The sequence below is a fragment of the Pantherophis guttatus genome, chromosome 2, assembly GCF_059756535.1.
Source record: "Pantherophis guttatus breed Tessera chromosome 2, ASM5975653v1, whole genome shotgun sequence".
NCBI lineage: Eukaryota > Metazoa > Chordata > Lepidosauria > Squamata > Colubridae > Pantherophis > Pantherophis guttatus.
The window spans coordinates 149,182,976-149,198,212 of NC_142064.1; the positions used below are offsets into that span (position 1 = coordinate 149,182,976).

The following is a 15,237-nucleotide window of genomic DNA, read 5'->3' on the forward strand; positions in this document are numbered from 1 at the left end:
CATTATTTAGCTCTTTAGTTCGGGTTTGACGCCCGAATCTTTAGGCCGGCGTTTTTGCCTCTACTGTCATCTGAAGAACTGTGACCTTTGATTTCGGCTTGTAATTTTTCTCTCCCCTCCCCCAAATTTCCCTCTTTCCAAAAAATAAAATAAAATAAAAAGGGTGGTGGGGAGAGGAAGGTGTTGCAGAAAAGACGCTTATCTCCCTTACAGGACCGTTCTCTCGGTTGTTCACTTTGATGTGCACAGTTAAACCCACAGCTCAGTGTTTGTTGAAATAGCCCGGAGGACATTTGGTGCAAGGAATGACTGCTTGAAACAGGACCTGAGTTGAAAGAAGGGGGGGCGGGTGGGGGTGGGGGGTCAGGAGAAGTGGGGGAGGGGTCAGGTCTTTTGATTCTCAAACAACCCCCCCCCTCCCCCGCTCTTTTGGGTTAAAAAAGGAGAGAATCTCCCCCCCCCCAACTCTCTCTGATATATTTTGGGCAACGTCCTAGTCCCCCCGAGCCCTCCACACTCCCCCCCCCCTTTTTCTCTCTCTCTCTCTCAGATGCTGTTGAGAAGCTTGTGAGGAGGTGGGTGATAGGAAGGAATCAGCGCAGCGTTGCGGATTACTTTTCGCCTTTCCCTATGAGAAGGGCTCAGGGAGGTAGATTTTGAGTCCGGGGGGGTGGGTGGGGAAGAGCCCCCCCCCCCCTGCTGTTTGGAAGGAAGTGCCGGGCGCCCGATTTAACGGAGGGGGCGGGAGAAAGCGCCCCACCACCAACTACGGGATCAATGGTAAGTTGCGAAAGAATGTGTGTAATTCCTTCGCCCCTCCCCCCCCCCTCTCCCCGGTCGCTTTGATGTTTTCTTGGCTGGAGCTTTGAAGTTGTTGGGAGAAGCTGTTTGCGCCTTCGTTTTATGAGTAAGCAGACCTAGGAAAAAGAGAGAGCTGGGGTTCTATGAACCACAGCAGCCACTGAACTCTGTGTGTGTCTGTGTGTGTGTGTGTGTGAAAGAGAGAGAGAGAGTTTAAGGGGGAGGCATCTGCTGGGGAAGGAATGGTCTTTTCACAGACCTACAACTCCCCCCCCCCTCATAAACATCCCGGTAAAGTAGGGAGGAGTTTTGCCTTTTGTTTTCCCAGCAATGTTTTGTGACTTGGGAAGGAGGTAGAGACCCAGGGATGGCTTCGGTTGGTAGGTAGGCGAAGGATGCCTTGGCTGCCAGTCCCTCCTCCCGCACCTCTTCGCGTACACCCCTCCCACTTCTGTCAGCACCCTCGATGAACTCCAAAGAGGCGCAGCGTGCTGACTTTGGGGTCAGTTGTTACACAGGACTTGGAGAAGGCGGCCGGGGAAGGTTTTCCTGTTCTCTCGTTCCTTTCTCTCTCGCTAGCTCTCTCTCTCTCTCTTTCCTCTTCTCTCTCTCTCTCTTCCCCCCCCCCCCTTTCCCAGTTCCTGAGATATCTCAGCAGATCTGCTTACACCCCCCCCCCCCTTTCCCATCAGTCGCCATTTCTGGGATATTTTTCTCTCTTTCTTTTAATGTTTCCCTCCCTCTGCGGGATGATTCTCTGGGGGTATGGGCTGCACTGTCGCCGTCTCCTCCTCCTCCTCCTCAAAATCTATCTAATTTGTGTTTTAAACAATCGCCTTCGTGCCCAACGCCTCTTTGATGGAGGGCTTGTTTAAGTGGGGAAATGCTTGAGGATTCTAACAGCCTGGTCTGGAATGTCTACTCTTGTTCAGGTATCTTCCAGGACATCCTCCTCCTTCTCTTCCCTCCTCCTCCTCCTCCCTTTGAAGCAGCTTTTGAACTTTCTTAAGAAAAGTTGAGGCGAGCAGGAAACCATACAGGGAACTTTTTATGTGTTTATACGCTCTAGGCTATGGGTGGAAGAGGTTGGTGGAAACCTGGCATTGGGCTGCTCATTTACTGGAGTGGAGTTTGCAGCTCTTTGCGTGTCTGACGGAGTAGCAGCTTTTTTTTTTTCCCCCTTTTCTTTTCCCTGGATTGGATGGTGGAGTTATGGTGAGCTGGTAAAGAACTTTGGATGCCCATTCTTTGCTCTGCTGCCTGAGGAGTAGCGAGCACAGCCCGCTCGCCGTAGAGTTGAATTGTGTGTGTGTGTGTGTTTTAAATGGTGCTTTGTCGTATGAAAGGGGACCAATGCATGATAAAGGTAGGGATAGCGATGTGGGGGGGGGGGGGAGAGGAAATTACATGTCAACAGTATACTTGAATCGAGCATGGCTCTTTTCAAAGGCAATGCGCAACTGGTAAGAAAGTCTTCGTTTTCAACGCGAGGCTGGTCAAATCTGGCTTTGTCTTTCCAGCTTCTTTTCAACATTTTTTTTTCTTTTCTTCCCCCTCTCGGTACAGTTCAGAGGAGCATCCAGCATTGTGCTTGCTTAGGAGGGTTTCTGGTGATCCTAATCTAAACGTTTCAGGAGTTGAAAGGTTGGGGTGCGGGGTGGGGGGGGGAAGAAGAGAGAGTGAAATGGAAACCAGATGCTGAGGAAAGCACGTTTTGTTCTTTTGCCGTGAGTTATCTAGCAAAGAGAGAGAGGGGAGGGGGAGGGAGGGAGAGAGAGAGGGGGGGGAGAGAAGCAAAAGCTGAAGGAATGTTTTTTTGCTGCAAAATGGGTTGAACGGCATGGGGATCCGAGATTATTCCTGGGACTCCTCAGATGTTATCATAAGTAGGAAGGGGGGGGGGAGAAAGGGAGGGAAACCCTTCCCGATGTTTTTCTTTGTGCATGTTGAGACTGTATAGAGGCAGTGCAATAAAGGAGGGGGGGGAAGTTCTTTTCTTGTTTTTGTTCCCAACCCCTCACCCCACCCGGCTCTCTGCCTAGGAGAGTTAAAAGTGTGCCCAGAGTTCAGTCTTCCTCTTTGAAAAGCGTATTTGATACTTTTGATTAGTGCTGCAGATAGCTGTGGTTGCCTCTTTATTTTAATGTGAAGAGTTGAAAAGCCTGTTTACTTTTGGTCTTTGATGTTGCTTGGATCTGGTTTTGATTAGATCAATACTTCTTTTTTTTTTTCCCCTCTTTTTTTCCCCTCTTCTTTAAGAGAGAAGACTCTGAGGATCCCCTGCTGACTTGAGAAAGAAAAGAGAGAGAGAGAGAGGCACACAGATTGCTGAGGAACTTAAAAAGGAAAAAAAAAAAAGAGAGAGAGAGCTGTACCAGAAGGAACTCCCGGGAACCATGAGCAGCGCGGCATTGCTGACTCACCTCCCAGACCCCAGCAGCAGCTTCAGGGAAGATGCCCCACGCCCCCCTGTACCAGGGGAAGAAGGAGAGACACCATGCCATCTGGCTGCCAGTTTCTTTGCCCTAAAAAACCAAAGCTTCAAGGCCATGTCTGTTTCTTCCACACCCAGGAGGAATGAAGATGGTCTTGGGGAGCCAGAAGGCAGTGCATCTCCAGATTCGCCTCTAGCCCGATGGACCAAATCCTTGCATTCTTTACTAGGAGATCAAGATGGTGCTTATCTCTTTCGGACCTTCCTGGAAAGGGAGAAATGTGTGGATACTTTAGACTTTTGGTTTGCCTGCAATGGCTTCAGGCAGATGGACCTTAAGGATGCCAAAACTTTAAGAGTCGCCAAAGCTATCTACAAGAGGTACATTGAGAATAATAGCATTGTCTCCAAGCAACTCAAGCCTGCCACCAAGACCTACATACGGGATAATATCAAGAAGCAGCAGATCGATTCTGTAATGTTTGATCAGGCACAGACTGAGATTCAGACTGTGATGGAGGAAAATGCTTACCAGATGTTTTTGACTTCTGATATATACCTCGAATATGTAAGGAGTGGGGGAGAAAACCCTGCTTACATTAACAGCAATGGACTGGGCAGCTTGAAAGTGGATTGTGGCTATCTCCCTACCTTGAATGAAGAAGAGGAATGGAGCTGTGCTGACCTTAAAAACAAACTTTTGCCCTCCATACTTGGACTGTCCAGTAAGACCTTGAGGGCTACAGCCAGTGTCCGAGCTACAGAAACTGTGGAAAATGGGTTCAGGTAAGAGCAATAGATTCCATTTATTATGGGAGGGTGTTAAGTGGTTACAGTGTGTTGCAAAAGGAGTGTGTAGATTAATGTTGTGTTCCTGGTTTAAGTCAAATCTGGCAAAGAGACTCTTATTTTTTGAAGCTTCCCAATTTTGGCATTTATTTCTTGCTGGAGGGGAGGGCTGCCTTTTCCCCTAATAAAAAAAAAGGAGTACGTTGTGGTTCTTAAGACCCACCAGTTCTAAACCTCTTTTAGACATCAAAAAGGAACTTCAAAGGGCTCTTGTTCTTTGAGACATGCATTAATTGTTACCACTTTAAACCACATTAAGAGGAACTGGGAAGAGCACCATCTAGGCATGTGAATGAGTAATGAAATACTAGTTTGCCAACTTCATCCCTAGCTGGTGTTGAAATATGTGGATTACATGTAGAAAATGGAGAGCAATTATGTGATGATGGAACTAGAAAATCCATATTATTATTGAGATAACCTGTAAAACTGAACCAAGTTGACTTCAAGAAGATGATGACTCCACAGAGGTACTTCCATAAGGAATATCAGGTAGTAGCTTGATAAATGAATATTAGCCAGATAAATAGGATTTCTTAAGACAAACAAAACAAACTTAGCTAAAGGGATGGCTCCAGGTACAGGATGTTAGTAAGGGCAAGAGTCAGAGATGAACGGTGTGCTCCAGGTTCAAAGGAAGCTGCTTGATACCAATTTAAAGTGATGGTCCTTTGAGTTCACTACTTGTCTATTCCAACTAATAGCAGCTCTTCTTGCAGAATTCAGATACAGTTTTCTACTTGGAAAGGGAGAAGTCAGGGTTTCAACCGAGGATTGTGGTTGTTTTTTTTTCTTTGTGAAGGATTGTGCTTGTATTGTGGAGCTTTCCCCACATGAATGGCATGTAGTCTTCATTTGAAGGTTGCTTTTTTTTCTCCATTTGAACATTGTCTTTGGTAACCCCAAAAGAATGATGTGTGCTTTCCTTTGGTTGCATTGGCTGCTGAAAGTGGGGCAAGAATTCATCACCCCAAGTGGCAACATCATCATATTCTCTTTCCGTCATGCAGAGTAGCATGCTCTTCTATGCTCTTATTCTTCTTATTCCCCCTCCCCTCCCCTTTTGCCTTCATAAATCAGAATTGGTTGCATATGAAACGGTAGAGCAGAAGGACCTTCTCTCTCTCTCTCTCTCTCTTTCTCTCTCATGCGCACACACATTCTCTCTCTCTCTTTCTGTATTCTGTCTTGCTTTGGGAGTTTCTAAATCTGGTAAGTATTTGACATCTGGTTTACAGGAATTTTGTGAGTGTTTCTGTGATTCATGGACATCAAAGGACTTCAGGCATCTCCTCTTTTTTCAGCTTGTACCGACCATGGCCTGCCTCTAAGAGGAGGGATCTTGAACTGCATCCCTTGTCTTTTTTTTGCTTGACTTTTAGCAAAGGGACTACTTGGTCTTTCCTAGGGATAGGACTGGCAAGGCAGCTGATTCCAATCCAGCTTTCACTCACAGCAGTATAAATCTGGAGCAGCTCCAGATGTATAAGGAGCGGCTTACAATTGTTGGCTGTGTACATGGCATCCATGTATGACATATTTGTTTCATCTGTTTGATGGGAATGTGCGCTCTAGTCTTCTGTCTGAAGACTCAGTAAGTTTTTCTTATGGTGCCCAGCTTTGCAGTAGTTCATATCTGCTGTGACAGTGAACTTGAGCATGGAGATAATGATCTCTTAGAGAGATTTATTTTTCTTAGCTTAAGATAAAGACTCTAAAGGGCATTTTCTGCCACTGGCACTCCAGAAATAATATATTTTAATATTCGATTGTTTAGTGGCTCTAGAGTAGGATTTCCCCCCCACCCCCATGGTTGATCGCATCTTATCATGAATATGTTGATGGTATTTTATAGGGAACTTCTTTACAGCTTTTACATTAAGCAAACTGCTTGATAATCTTCAAAGAGGCATGGAATAAGGTTTGGGGTCTGTCTTCTTTGCATAACTAAGTAGAGAGTAGGATTTGAACTTGAGTGCTAGTATTGTCACCACCCCAGGCTTAGTGTGTGATCTTGGGCACACCAGCCCATCCATTCTCAGACTAAATTTTTCTGCTATGAAATTGAAATAGGACTTACTTATGACTGTGTACCTTTGTCTCTGTAAGAATTGTTGAGTACTTTTGTTGGAAGTGTCAGATCCAGTAGCAGTTTCTAAACTGGGCTCTTACAGTTACATGATATTGCCCTAGGAAGCAAGCTCAAACTTCTTTTGGTCTAGAGATCATCAAATGCTATTGCTCTTCTGTTTTAACCAATGCTAAAAATCCTGGTTTTTGTCCCCACTTGGTAAAAGAACTACTACTATACATATCTAATCTACCTTCTGCTAATGCATCAGTTTAACAGATAGTTATAGAGATTTGGTGTATATTCCCACCCCCCTTGCAACTAGCCAACAACTGTAATGCATAATTAACACACAACACTCATCTGATTTGTGTGTTAAGCATATCTGTATATGCTGAATGACTTTTGAGGCAAAAAAGCTATTTCAAGGTTGGTCCAAATGACTATCACACATGCAAGATACTGTTCTCTGCCATGTGGACTTGCGACAGTTACTTTGAGATTTGTTACTTTAAGCCCTATACAATGAAATGTCTATGTTGTAGTCTAAATGTATAATGTGCCAGTTCATGGGCCCAGATCTGCCTTCCTACAGTATAGACAATAAGACAAGTTCTGAGTGAAGCTAGCTTTGCTGTTGAATAAGATGGATCCGGCAGATAGGTCTTCATTGATCAAAAGAGCTGCTGGTTGGCACTTATTGTATGAGAAATAATTATTAATTGAAGCTAACTTGTATCCACAGTTAAATGACACCATGACAAGGCCTTGCATGTGCAACCATGCCTCCTTCTCATTGGTTCTTTTTTTGGAGAAGAGGCAAGTTATATACCAGTTTCCTATAAAGTTATAAATACTGCACTGCCAGCATTAAATAATCATACATGCCTCTCCCTAGAAGGACACACCAATTTTCACAGCCTGATTTAACAGTTTTTTGACAAAGCATGCCATAAATTTGGGTTTTCAAGTTTGTCACATGAAAACTGTCATCAATTAGACGCCATTTTGCTTTCTCCACCCCCAAACTGTATATTGCTGTGAATTGAAAATTGGCTACAATTTCTCAGCACCCTCTTGCTTGGACCAAAAAGGAAGCTTTGAAGCTTTGTATAAAGCAGGAAGGCAAAACTGAAAGAAAAAAATGGAGAAGAAAAAGGAGTTTTTATTAAGGGTCACTGTAAACGCTGCCACAAAGAAGGGGGAATCAACCTATTCTCCAAAGCACCAGAAGGCAGATCAAGAAACAATGGATGGGAACTGATCAAGGAGAGAAGCAACCTAGAACTAAGCAGAAATTTCCTAATAGAACAATTACCTATTGGAACGGCTTCCCTTCAGAAGTTGTGGGTGCTCCATGAGTGGAGGCTTCTAAGAAAAAACTGAATAACCACTTGTCTGGAATGGTACAGGGTTTTCTGCTTGAACATGGAGTTGGACTAGAAGACCTCCAAGGTCCCTTCCAATTTTGTTATTCTGTTAATGTCCTCTTTGATGATGAAGAGAAGCTACTACCTGCTCCTTGAAAATATTTCTCACCATTCAGTCTTAAAGTGATGGAGCTTTTGGTGGCCTTGAAAAAAGATAGGATGGAGATCCCTACACAGAGGAGTTACAAGATAGCTTGATGAGATTTGGTTGCAGTTAAGGTGTTAGTGTGGTCAAAATCTTTTCCCCCCTATTTTTCAAAGTAACTACTTTTAATTGGTTTACTCATTGTATGTTAGGTTTGTAAGGGGCAAATCTTGGATTCCCCCCCCCCCCCGGTTTTATTTTTATAATTCTGTGTGAAGACTTCTCCATCCATTTCGTTGAAATGTTGAAAAAAAGTTGTAAGCTAAGTGTCCCAGGGATTTATAAACTCTTCGATGGTGCTTACCATTCCTGTTGAACTTCAAAGCAATAGTTTTGAAGCTCTTTCTTGTCGAAAATGATGAACTCTCCAAAGTGACTGCTTACACTACTGAAGAGGCTCTTCTTAACCCTCCCATAGGGATGCGTTGTAAACATAACTTCCAGTGGTTGCTGCGCTGGCATGTTTCACATTACATGTGCTTGAAAAGAAAAGGCCTATAGGATCCCCCCGAAAGAGCCCAGCTGGTTCTGTACAGATGAATCTTGCATCTTGAAACCAGATACTTTACAACAACAAGCTCTGATGGGCCTGGGTTGTGTTAAAACAAGACATGAAACAGTTCCAAGGAGAGCAATAAAAGGTAAAAAGGCTTCATTTGCCCCCTTTCCCTAAAAAATAATAATAATAATAAAAAAATAACACCATTAACGGTGTACTGAAAGTTGGAATTTCAGAAGCAGAGATGCTTTATCAAGAGAATTGGCTTTGTTTTTACGGGTAGAATTGCCATTCCTTCCCATCCTCCCAGTAAAAAAAAATCTTGTTAAGAAACAAAACAAAAAAAACCCCCAGACTTTTCTCCATATGTCATGTTTAGTACCTTCCTTCCTTCCTTCCTTCCTTCCTTCCTTCCTTCCTTCCTTCCTTCCTTCCTTCCTTCCTTCCTTCCTTCCTTCCTTCTTCCCTTCCCTTCCCTTCCCTTCCCTTCCCTTCCCTTCCTTTCCTCCCTCCCTCATCTTTTAGATATCTTGAGCTTCCCACTAAAAAAAAAATATTGGTGCATTTTGGGAATGAGTGCAGTCCCAGATGTGCAGAAATAGCTCCTTCTCTGGCAGTGCTGTCTCCTTGCAAACATCAGCCTGAGATAGAGAAAGTTCACCCCTACTCTTGGCCAATACTCCTTGAAGAGGTGGGCTGCCCCTCTGTCTGTTCCTCCCTATCCACCCCCACCCCCTTCTTTACAAAGGTTGGTGGACCCCCATGAAATGGAGGAATGCAACAGACAGGAGAGAAGAGACATTTAGCTTGTGACAAAAGTGAGCAAAGGCTACCTAAGAAGGGTGAAAGTGGGCAATTGGGATGCACGAAAATACAGTAAAGGGACTAGAACCGTGATGGCAAACCTATGGCACGCGTGCCAGAGGTGGCACACAGAGCTCTCTCTCTGGTCACCCACGCCATTTCCAGCTGCTCTTCTGGTTTCTGGCACACACATGCCCACCGGCCAGCTGGTTTTGGGTTTATGGTACGCTGGCGTGTGCGTGCACTCATGTAATGCACACACACGTTCTGGTTTGGGCACTTGGTGCCAAAAAGGTTCACCATCACTGGACTAGAATATTAGAGGGTTGAAATGATGTTTTCCGTTAAAGATGCCAGGCTGTTTACTGAAGTTCTGCCACTCTCTGCAAGTGGCTTGAGGGGATGTTTTTTAATAAATAATTTAAAAAGGACACCCTTCTTATGCCTTGGCCTTGCAGAAGTGAATTTCTTCTCCACCCATCCTGCCTTCTGAGCTCCTTGAGAGCAACTCTTGATTAGAACAAGTGGTTCTGAACATGGAACAACGTGTGTTGCAACGAGTAATTCTCTCTCCAGTGAAAAAGAGTTACCAAGCTGAGTTTCTTCCGGATGAGGGATGTGGTCTGGGCCCCTCTGAGATCTGTGCTGTGGAATGTTCTGGAAGTGGTGTACATTTGACGGCCAGGATGGGGTGGGGAGGGGGTGCCCTTTCATTCATTTTTCAGTATTTTATGGAAACAGGCATCTGGAACAAGGGGTGACTGCTTCAAATAAGGAACATCTGGTAAACTTCAGCTTGGATTCCAGGCTTTTAAGAACTGAAGAGTTAAAGGTGTTGCTGTCAGTGAGGAAGAACTTCTGAGACCTTCGGTCTCTAAGCGGTCCTGCCAATTCTGCACATTTTTGTACTTGGTGTTGCCATCTTGCTCTCTGCTTTAAAAGTCTTCTGTGTGAAGGGTGTTCGTTCAATGCTGGTTACCCTATATGTAAACATCTCCCCCCCCCCCCCAGCTTGTAGTCTTGTTTTATTCATCTTTATCATTGTCATGGGATTGCCAAGTTGATCTCATGACGTTTATCTATTTCTATGGTTTTATTGTATCTCAGCCAGAATCACTTTGGGTGAGATGGGTGGTCATATGAATTTGACAAATAAATAAATTACTCAAACTAGTAGTGTGACAATGCAGGTAAAATTCTTGATTTAGAACCATTTGCTTAGTGACTGTTCAAAGTTACAATAACACTGAAGAACCTATGACCATTTTTCACACTTACAACCATCGCATCACCCTCCCCCATGATCATGTGATCAAAATTCAGACAGCTGGCTACTGGCTCGTATTTATGACAGTTGCAGTGTCCTGGGGTCATGTGATCACGTTTTGCAACCTTCTGGCAAGCAAAGTCAATGGGGAAGCTAAGCTCACTTAACAACCGTGTTATTAACTTAACAATCACAGCGAGTTGCTTAACTGTTTCAAGAAAAGTCATAAAATGGGGCAAAACTCAATTATCTTGCTTAGCAATGGAAATTTTGGGCTCAGTTGTGGTCATAAGTCAAGGACTACCTGTATCCTGTTGCTATCCAAAATTAAGATGGCAGGATGACCCAGAATTAAAAAAAGAGAAAGGAAACAAGAAATATCCTTTAGTGTGCTTACCACACATAAAAAAGAAACTTTTGTGCATTTCTCCTTAAGATTATAGATCGATGAGGAAAGATTGATTTGCTCTTCAAATCAGATTCCTGCTTTCCCATTGGACCTCCCTGCCTTTGGAAGCCCTCTGCTTTCTCCTCCAAAATCAGATGCTCATTGGCTGATTTTGAAGCCATAACCTTTCTATCAGGGCACAGACAATAACCCTAAAATATTGTGGGTGTGCTTACCACTAATTCCCAGTATTCATCAGATTTCCCAAGCACATTGCATTAGCCTGTCTAGAGTTCCTGTAATGTACTGTAGGTTTACAATGAATCCTATTATCAATTGGAGGCAGAAGGGAGTCCTGTGTCTTTAATGTCACGCTGTGAGCTTGTGGCCCTGATAAAATTTCAGGAAAGTCAATTCATCTCTTCAATGGTGATGCTCATTTGCCCCTTTTCAACCCTTTCTGCTCCCTTTTTCATGAAGAAGTAAGAATATGAACATTCAATGTTTTAGTGGGAAAGTAGTTAAATATATATTGAGCCAAGGTGGCACAGTGGTTAGAGTGCAGTACTGCAGGCTACTTCTGCTGACTGCCGGCTGACTGCAATTTGGCAGTTCGAATCTCAGCAGGCTCAAAGTTGATTCAGCCTTCCATCCTTCTGAGGTGGGTAAAATGAGGACCCAAATTGATTGGGGAGGGGAGATGCTGACTCTGTAAACCACTTAGAGAGGGCTGTAAAGCAATGTGAAGCGGTATATAAGTCTAAGTGCTATTGCTATTTGGTAGGGTACGGCTGGGGACCCTGACCAAAATGGAAATGTTATATACAGGTAATCCTTGACTTACGAACATTCATTTAGGGACTGTTTAAAGTTACAATGGCACTGAAAAAAAATGATTTATGGCTGATTTCACACTTACCTTGCAGTATCCCCATGGTCACATTATCTGAATTTGAACTCTTGGCAACTGCTTCATATTTATGGCAGTTGCAGTGTCTTGGGGTGATGTGATCAGGTTTTTTGACCCGACAAGCAAAGTCAATGGGGGAAGCTAGATTACTTAACACAACTGTGTTATTAACAACTGTAGTGATTCACTTAACAACTATGGCAAGAAAAAGTTGTAAAATGTGCCAAAACTCACTTAACAACTGTCTTGCTTAACAACAGAAATTTTGGGCTCAATTGCTGTTGTAAGTTGAGGACTACCTGTAGTGAAGGGGGATTATTAAGGGATAGGCTGAGGGTAGATGGCTTGACAGCTTTTTGGACAATTTTGAACACTGGCTGGTCAGAGAATCAGTGCCATAAATGTCAAGGAGAGGTTCGTAAGTATATTGTGTTGAGCAGGAGTGTCAAACTCAAGGCCCGGGGACTGTATCCAGCCGTGGGGTTGTTAGAATGGCCTGCAGGGCCACGCTGGAAACAGCAAAGGACCGGCCAGCAAAAACGGAGCTTGGGAGGGCCGCAGAGGGTTGCAGGAGGCTGTCACAGCTGAAAACTGAGCTCGCGAGGGCCGCGGGCGGCCCACCCGAGCTCCATTTTTGATGGCAGAGGGTTGCAGGGGGCCATCACAGCTGAAAACAGAACTCAAGACCCCATTTTTGCTGGCAGAGTGCTCGGACCACCACAGGCACCCCCGACACAAGTGACGAGCTGGCCACGCCTACCCCAGCCCCCCAAAGTCAAACGCAATGCTGATGCAGCCCTCAATGAAATTGAGTTTGACACTCCTGGTGTAGAGTGTCAGTTTTGCAAAGTGTAATAGAGTGATAGCGTTTTTACTTCTAAAACAAAATTGCAGAGCTGTTTATCATATGGTAAATGTGAGAAATAAAGGGAGATCTTCTCGTGCGCAGTTGGGCTTTGTCCTAGTTAAGTAGGCTTAGCATTCATGAATGCAGCCTCTGCCTGCTTAAATAGGACAAAGTCCAACTGTTCACAAGAAGATCTTATTTCAGGGTAGATAGAGATGGGGTTATTCTTAAAAAAAAGGTGTTGACAGCTAGAGTGACTTTTATTGATGGCCCCTTTTCCACTCTATCTAGACCTGGGGTGTCTAACCTTGGCATCTTTAAGACTTGTGGACTTCAACTCCCGTAATTCCTCAGCCAACATGGCTGGCTGAGGAATTCTGGGAATTGAAGTCCACAGGTCTTAAAATTGCCAAGGTTGGACACCCTTGATGTAGATCTCTATCATTTTTGAAATAGCAAGACCTAGAAGGAGGGCAACTGTGTAAATTGGTAAAACATAGTTTCTAAAACCAGGAAGACAAAGGGTTAACCAAACTCAGTAATATGACTAACTTATCTCAGAGGTTTTATTGTGAGGATAAGTTAAGAGTAGAGATACTTGAAGATAGCTCCTTGGAAGAACAGAGGAAAGGAATGCAAGTTGGATGACTCTTTTTCAAGCAGTTCAATAGTTGGTGCCTTGAAGTCATGGATAAGCAACCTGGTGCCCTTCAGAGGTCTGGGACTGAAGCTCCCACAATCCCATAATTAGTGGCTGGAGTTAAGGAGAGATGAAGTCCAAAAACATTGTGAGAGCTCCAGATTCTCTATCCCTAATTTAAAATATCCTGTGAAGTCATTGAGACAGGCGACCTATGAAATTATGTGGGAAAGCTTAAAGCAGTGGGAAGAAAGCTTAAACTGTGGTCCATCTTAAACACTTCTCATTTTCAAGAATTCCATGGAATCTGTGGTGGGTTTTTTTCCACTCCAAGTGTTGGGAATGCTAGGTCTGTAGTTTGCCTTGAGTAACTGCTACCTTACTCTTTGGTCTCCTGAAGTTTGCATTTCCTGAGTTCAAAGACTAACAGGGCTCCCTGTTTTTGCTCATTTCTAGGTCCTTCAAGAGAAATGATCCAGTTAACCCTTATCATGTGAATTCTGGCTATGTCTTTGCTCCTGCTACTAGTGCAAACGACAGCGAAATTTCTAGCGACGCTCTGACTGACGATTCTATGTCAATGACCGACAGCAGTGTGTAAGTACTTCCATCATTGGAATTGGAGAGAAGCTTGTAAATTTTCTGGGCTATCCTTCCTACTAAACTGAGCACATGATTGGAACAGAACAGTATATGCGGCAAAAGTAAGATTTGGTCTCCACCGTTTTCATTGCTTGATAGGGATTATTCTTCCAAAGTCTCAGACAAATGGCCTTGTTCTCCTGGAAAACCTACAGTTTGTTTCTGCCCCATGGAGCATGTCTGTAAGTTGTCCCTTATTTGCTGTCTTGTTTCAGGTGTTTTTAGGGCTGTGTGTGCTCTCATTAAATAATGACCGTGTTAAAAAAATAAATTGCTTCCTTTAGGAAGTGCTCTCAGGTTATTGCTATGCTTCTAAGTACAATTGATCTGAAAGTGACCTCTTGTGCCAATATTAGAACTAGAATTAGAGGAGGCTTGGCCTGTTTTCTTTTAGTTTCCCTTTGGAAGGGAAATGGTGTCCTCTGCAAAAATCTTGACTGAGAAAGAAAAAAAGAAAGAAGAAAGAAAGAAAGAAAGAAAGAAAGAAAGAAAGAAAGAAAGAAAGAAAGAAAGAAAGAAAGAAAGAGGAGGAAGGAAGGAAGGAAGGAAGGAAGGAAGGAAGGAAAGAAAAAGAAAGAAAGAGGGCGAGAAAGAGAGAAAGAATGAAAGAAAGAAAGGAGAAAAAGAAAAATGAAGAGAGAAATAAAGGGAGGGAGGAAGAGAGAAAAAGAGAAAGAGAAAGAAAGAAAGAAAGAAAGAAAGAAGAAAGAAAGAAAGAAAGAAAGAAAGAAAGAAAGAAAGAAAGAAAGAAAGAAAGAGGGACTCTTGGTCAGCCTTTATATAATCTCTGGTGGTTAAATTGCATTACCAGTTCTTTTCTCTCTGCTCTCCTCTTTTCTCAAATTGTAATCTCTATCCTGTTTCTGAATGAAGGCAGTGCTTTATTATTGAAATATTCCAGGATATTAGAAGGACATGGTACATTTTGCTGTTGAAAGAAGTTTGAAATACATTGATTGATTTTGCTGTAATTAAGGGGTTTCTCTACTTCCTTTCATGAGTCAGCTGATGCCCCGGAAGTAAATCTAGAACCCCCCTGAAATGGATTGCAGAGTAAACATCCTTTGGGTGGCCCTTGTAGGCACTCAGGCAGTTTTGACGTTGCTCATGCTTCTTCATGGAAGCCAACCATTTACAGGTAGTCCTCAACTTATGACCCCAATTGAACCCAAAATTTCTGTTGCTAAGCGAAACATTTGTTAAGGGAATTTTGCTCCATTTTACAACCTTCCTTGCCACGGTTGTTAAGTGAATCATTGCATTTGTTAAGTTAGTAACATGGCTGTTAAGTGCTTCCCCGTCGACTTTGCTTGGCAGAAGTTCGCAAAAGGCGATCACGTGACCCGGGGACACTGCAACCGTCATAAATATGAATCGGGTGCCAAGCATCTGAATATTGATCACGTGACCATGGGGACCCCGCAAGGGTTGTAACAAGGGTGAGAAATGGTTTTACGTCCCTTTTTTCAGCGCCGTTGTAACTTCGAACGGGGGTCACTAAATGAACTGT

General features: G+C 43.6%; 1 protein-coding gene and 1 long non-coding RNA gene across 12 annotated transcripts in view; both read left to right on the plus strand.

Annotated features, from left to right (window-relative positions):
* The first annotated feature begins 259 nt into the window (after window positions 1-259).
* The window catches only part of AXIN2 (axin 2), a 50,760-nt gene continuing 35,782 nt past the window's right edge, over window positions 260-15,237 (plus strand). Inside the window, exons 1-3 of one of the 11 annotated variants that reach the window (XM_034412667.3) lie at window positions 260-780; window positions 3,061-4,021; window positions 13,542-13,682. In XM_034412667.3, coding sequence (XP_034268558.2) covers window positions 3,198-4,021; window positions 13,542-13,682 — 965 coding nt within the window. In that variant the 5' untranslated portion in view covers window positions 260-780; window positions 3,061-3,197. Of the gene's footprint in view, window positions 781-926; window positions 2,168-2,224; window positions 2,265-2,517; window positions 2,688-3,060; window positions 4,022-13,541; window positions 13,683-15,237 lie in introns of those variants that run through there. The other 10 variants (XM_034412668.3, XM_034412666.3, XM_034412665.3 and 7 more) reach the window with 10 other exon arrangements.
* Window positions 8,149-10,206, plus strand: LOC148115371 (uncharacterized). The gene is made up of 2 exons (XR_015732454.1): window positions 8,149-8,371; window positions 9,492-10,206. It is a non-coding gene; the product is annotated as an uncharacterized LOC148115371 (long non-coding RNA).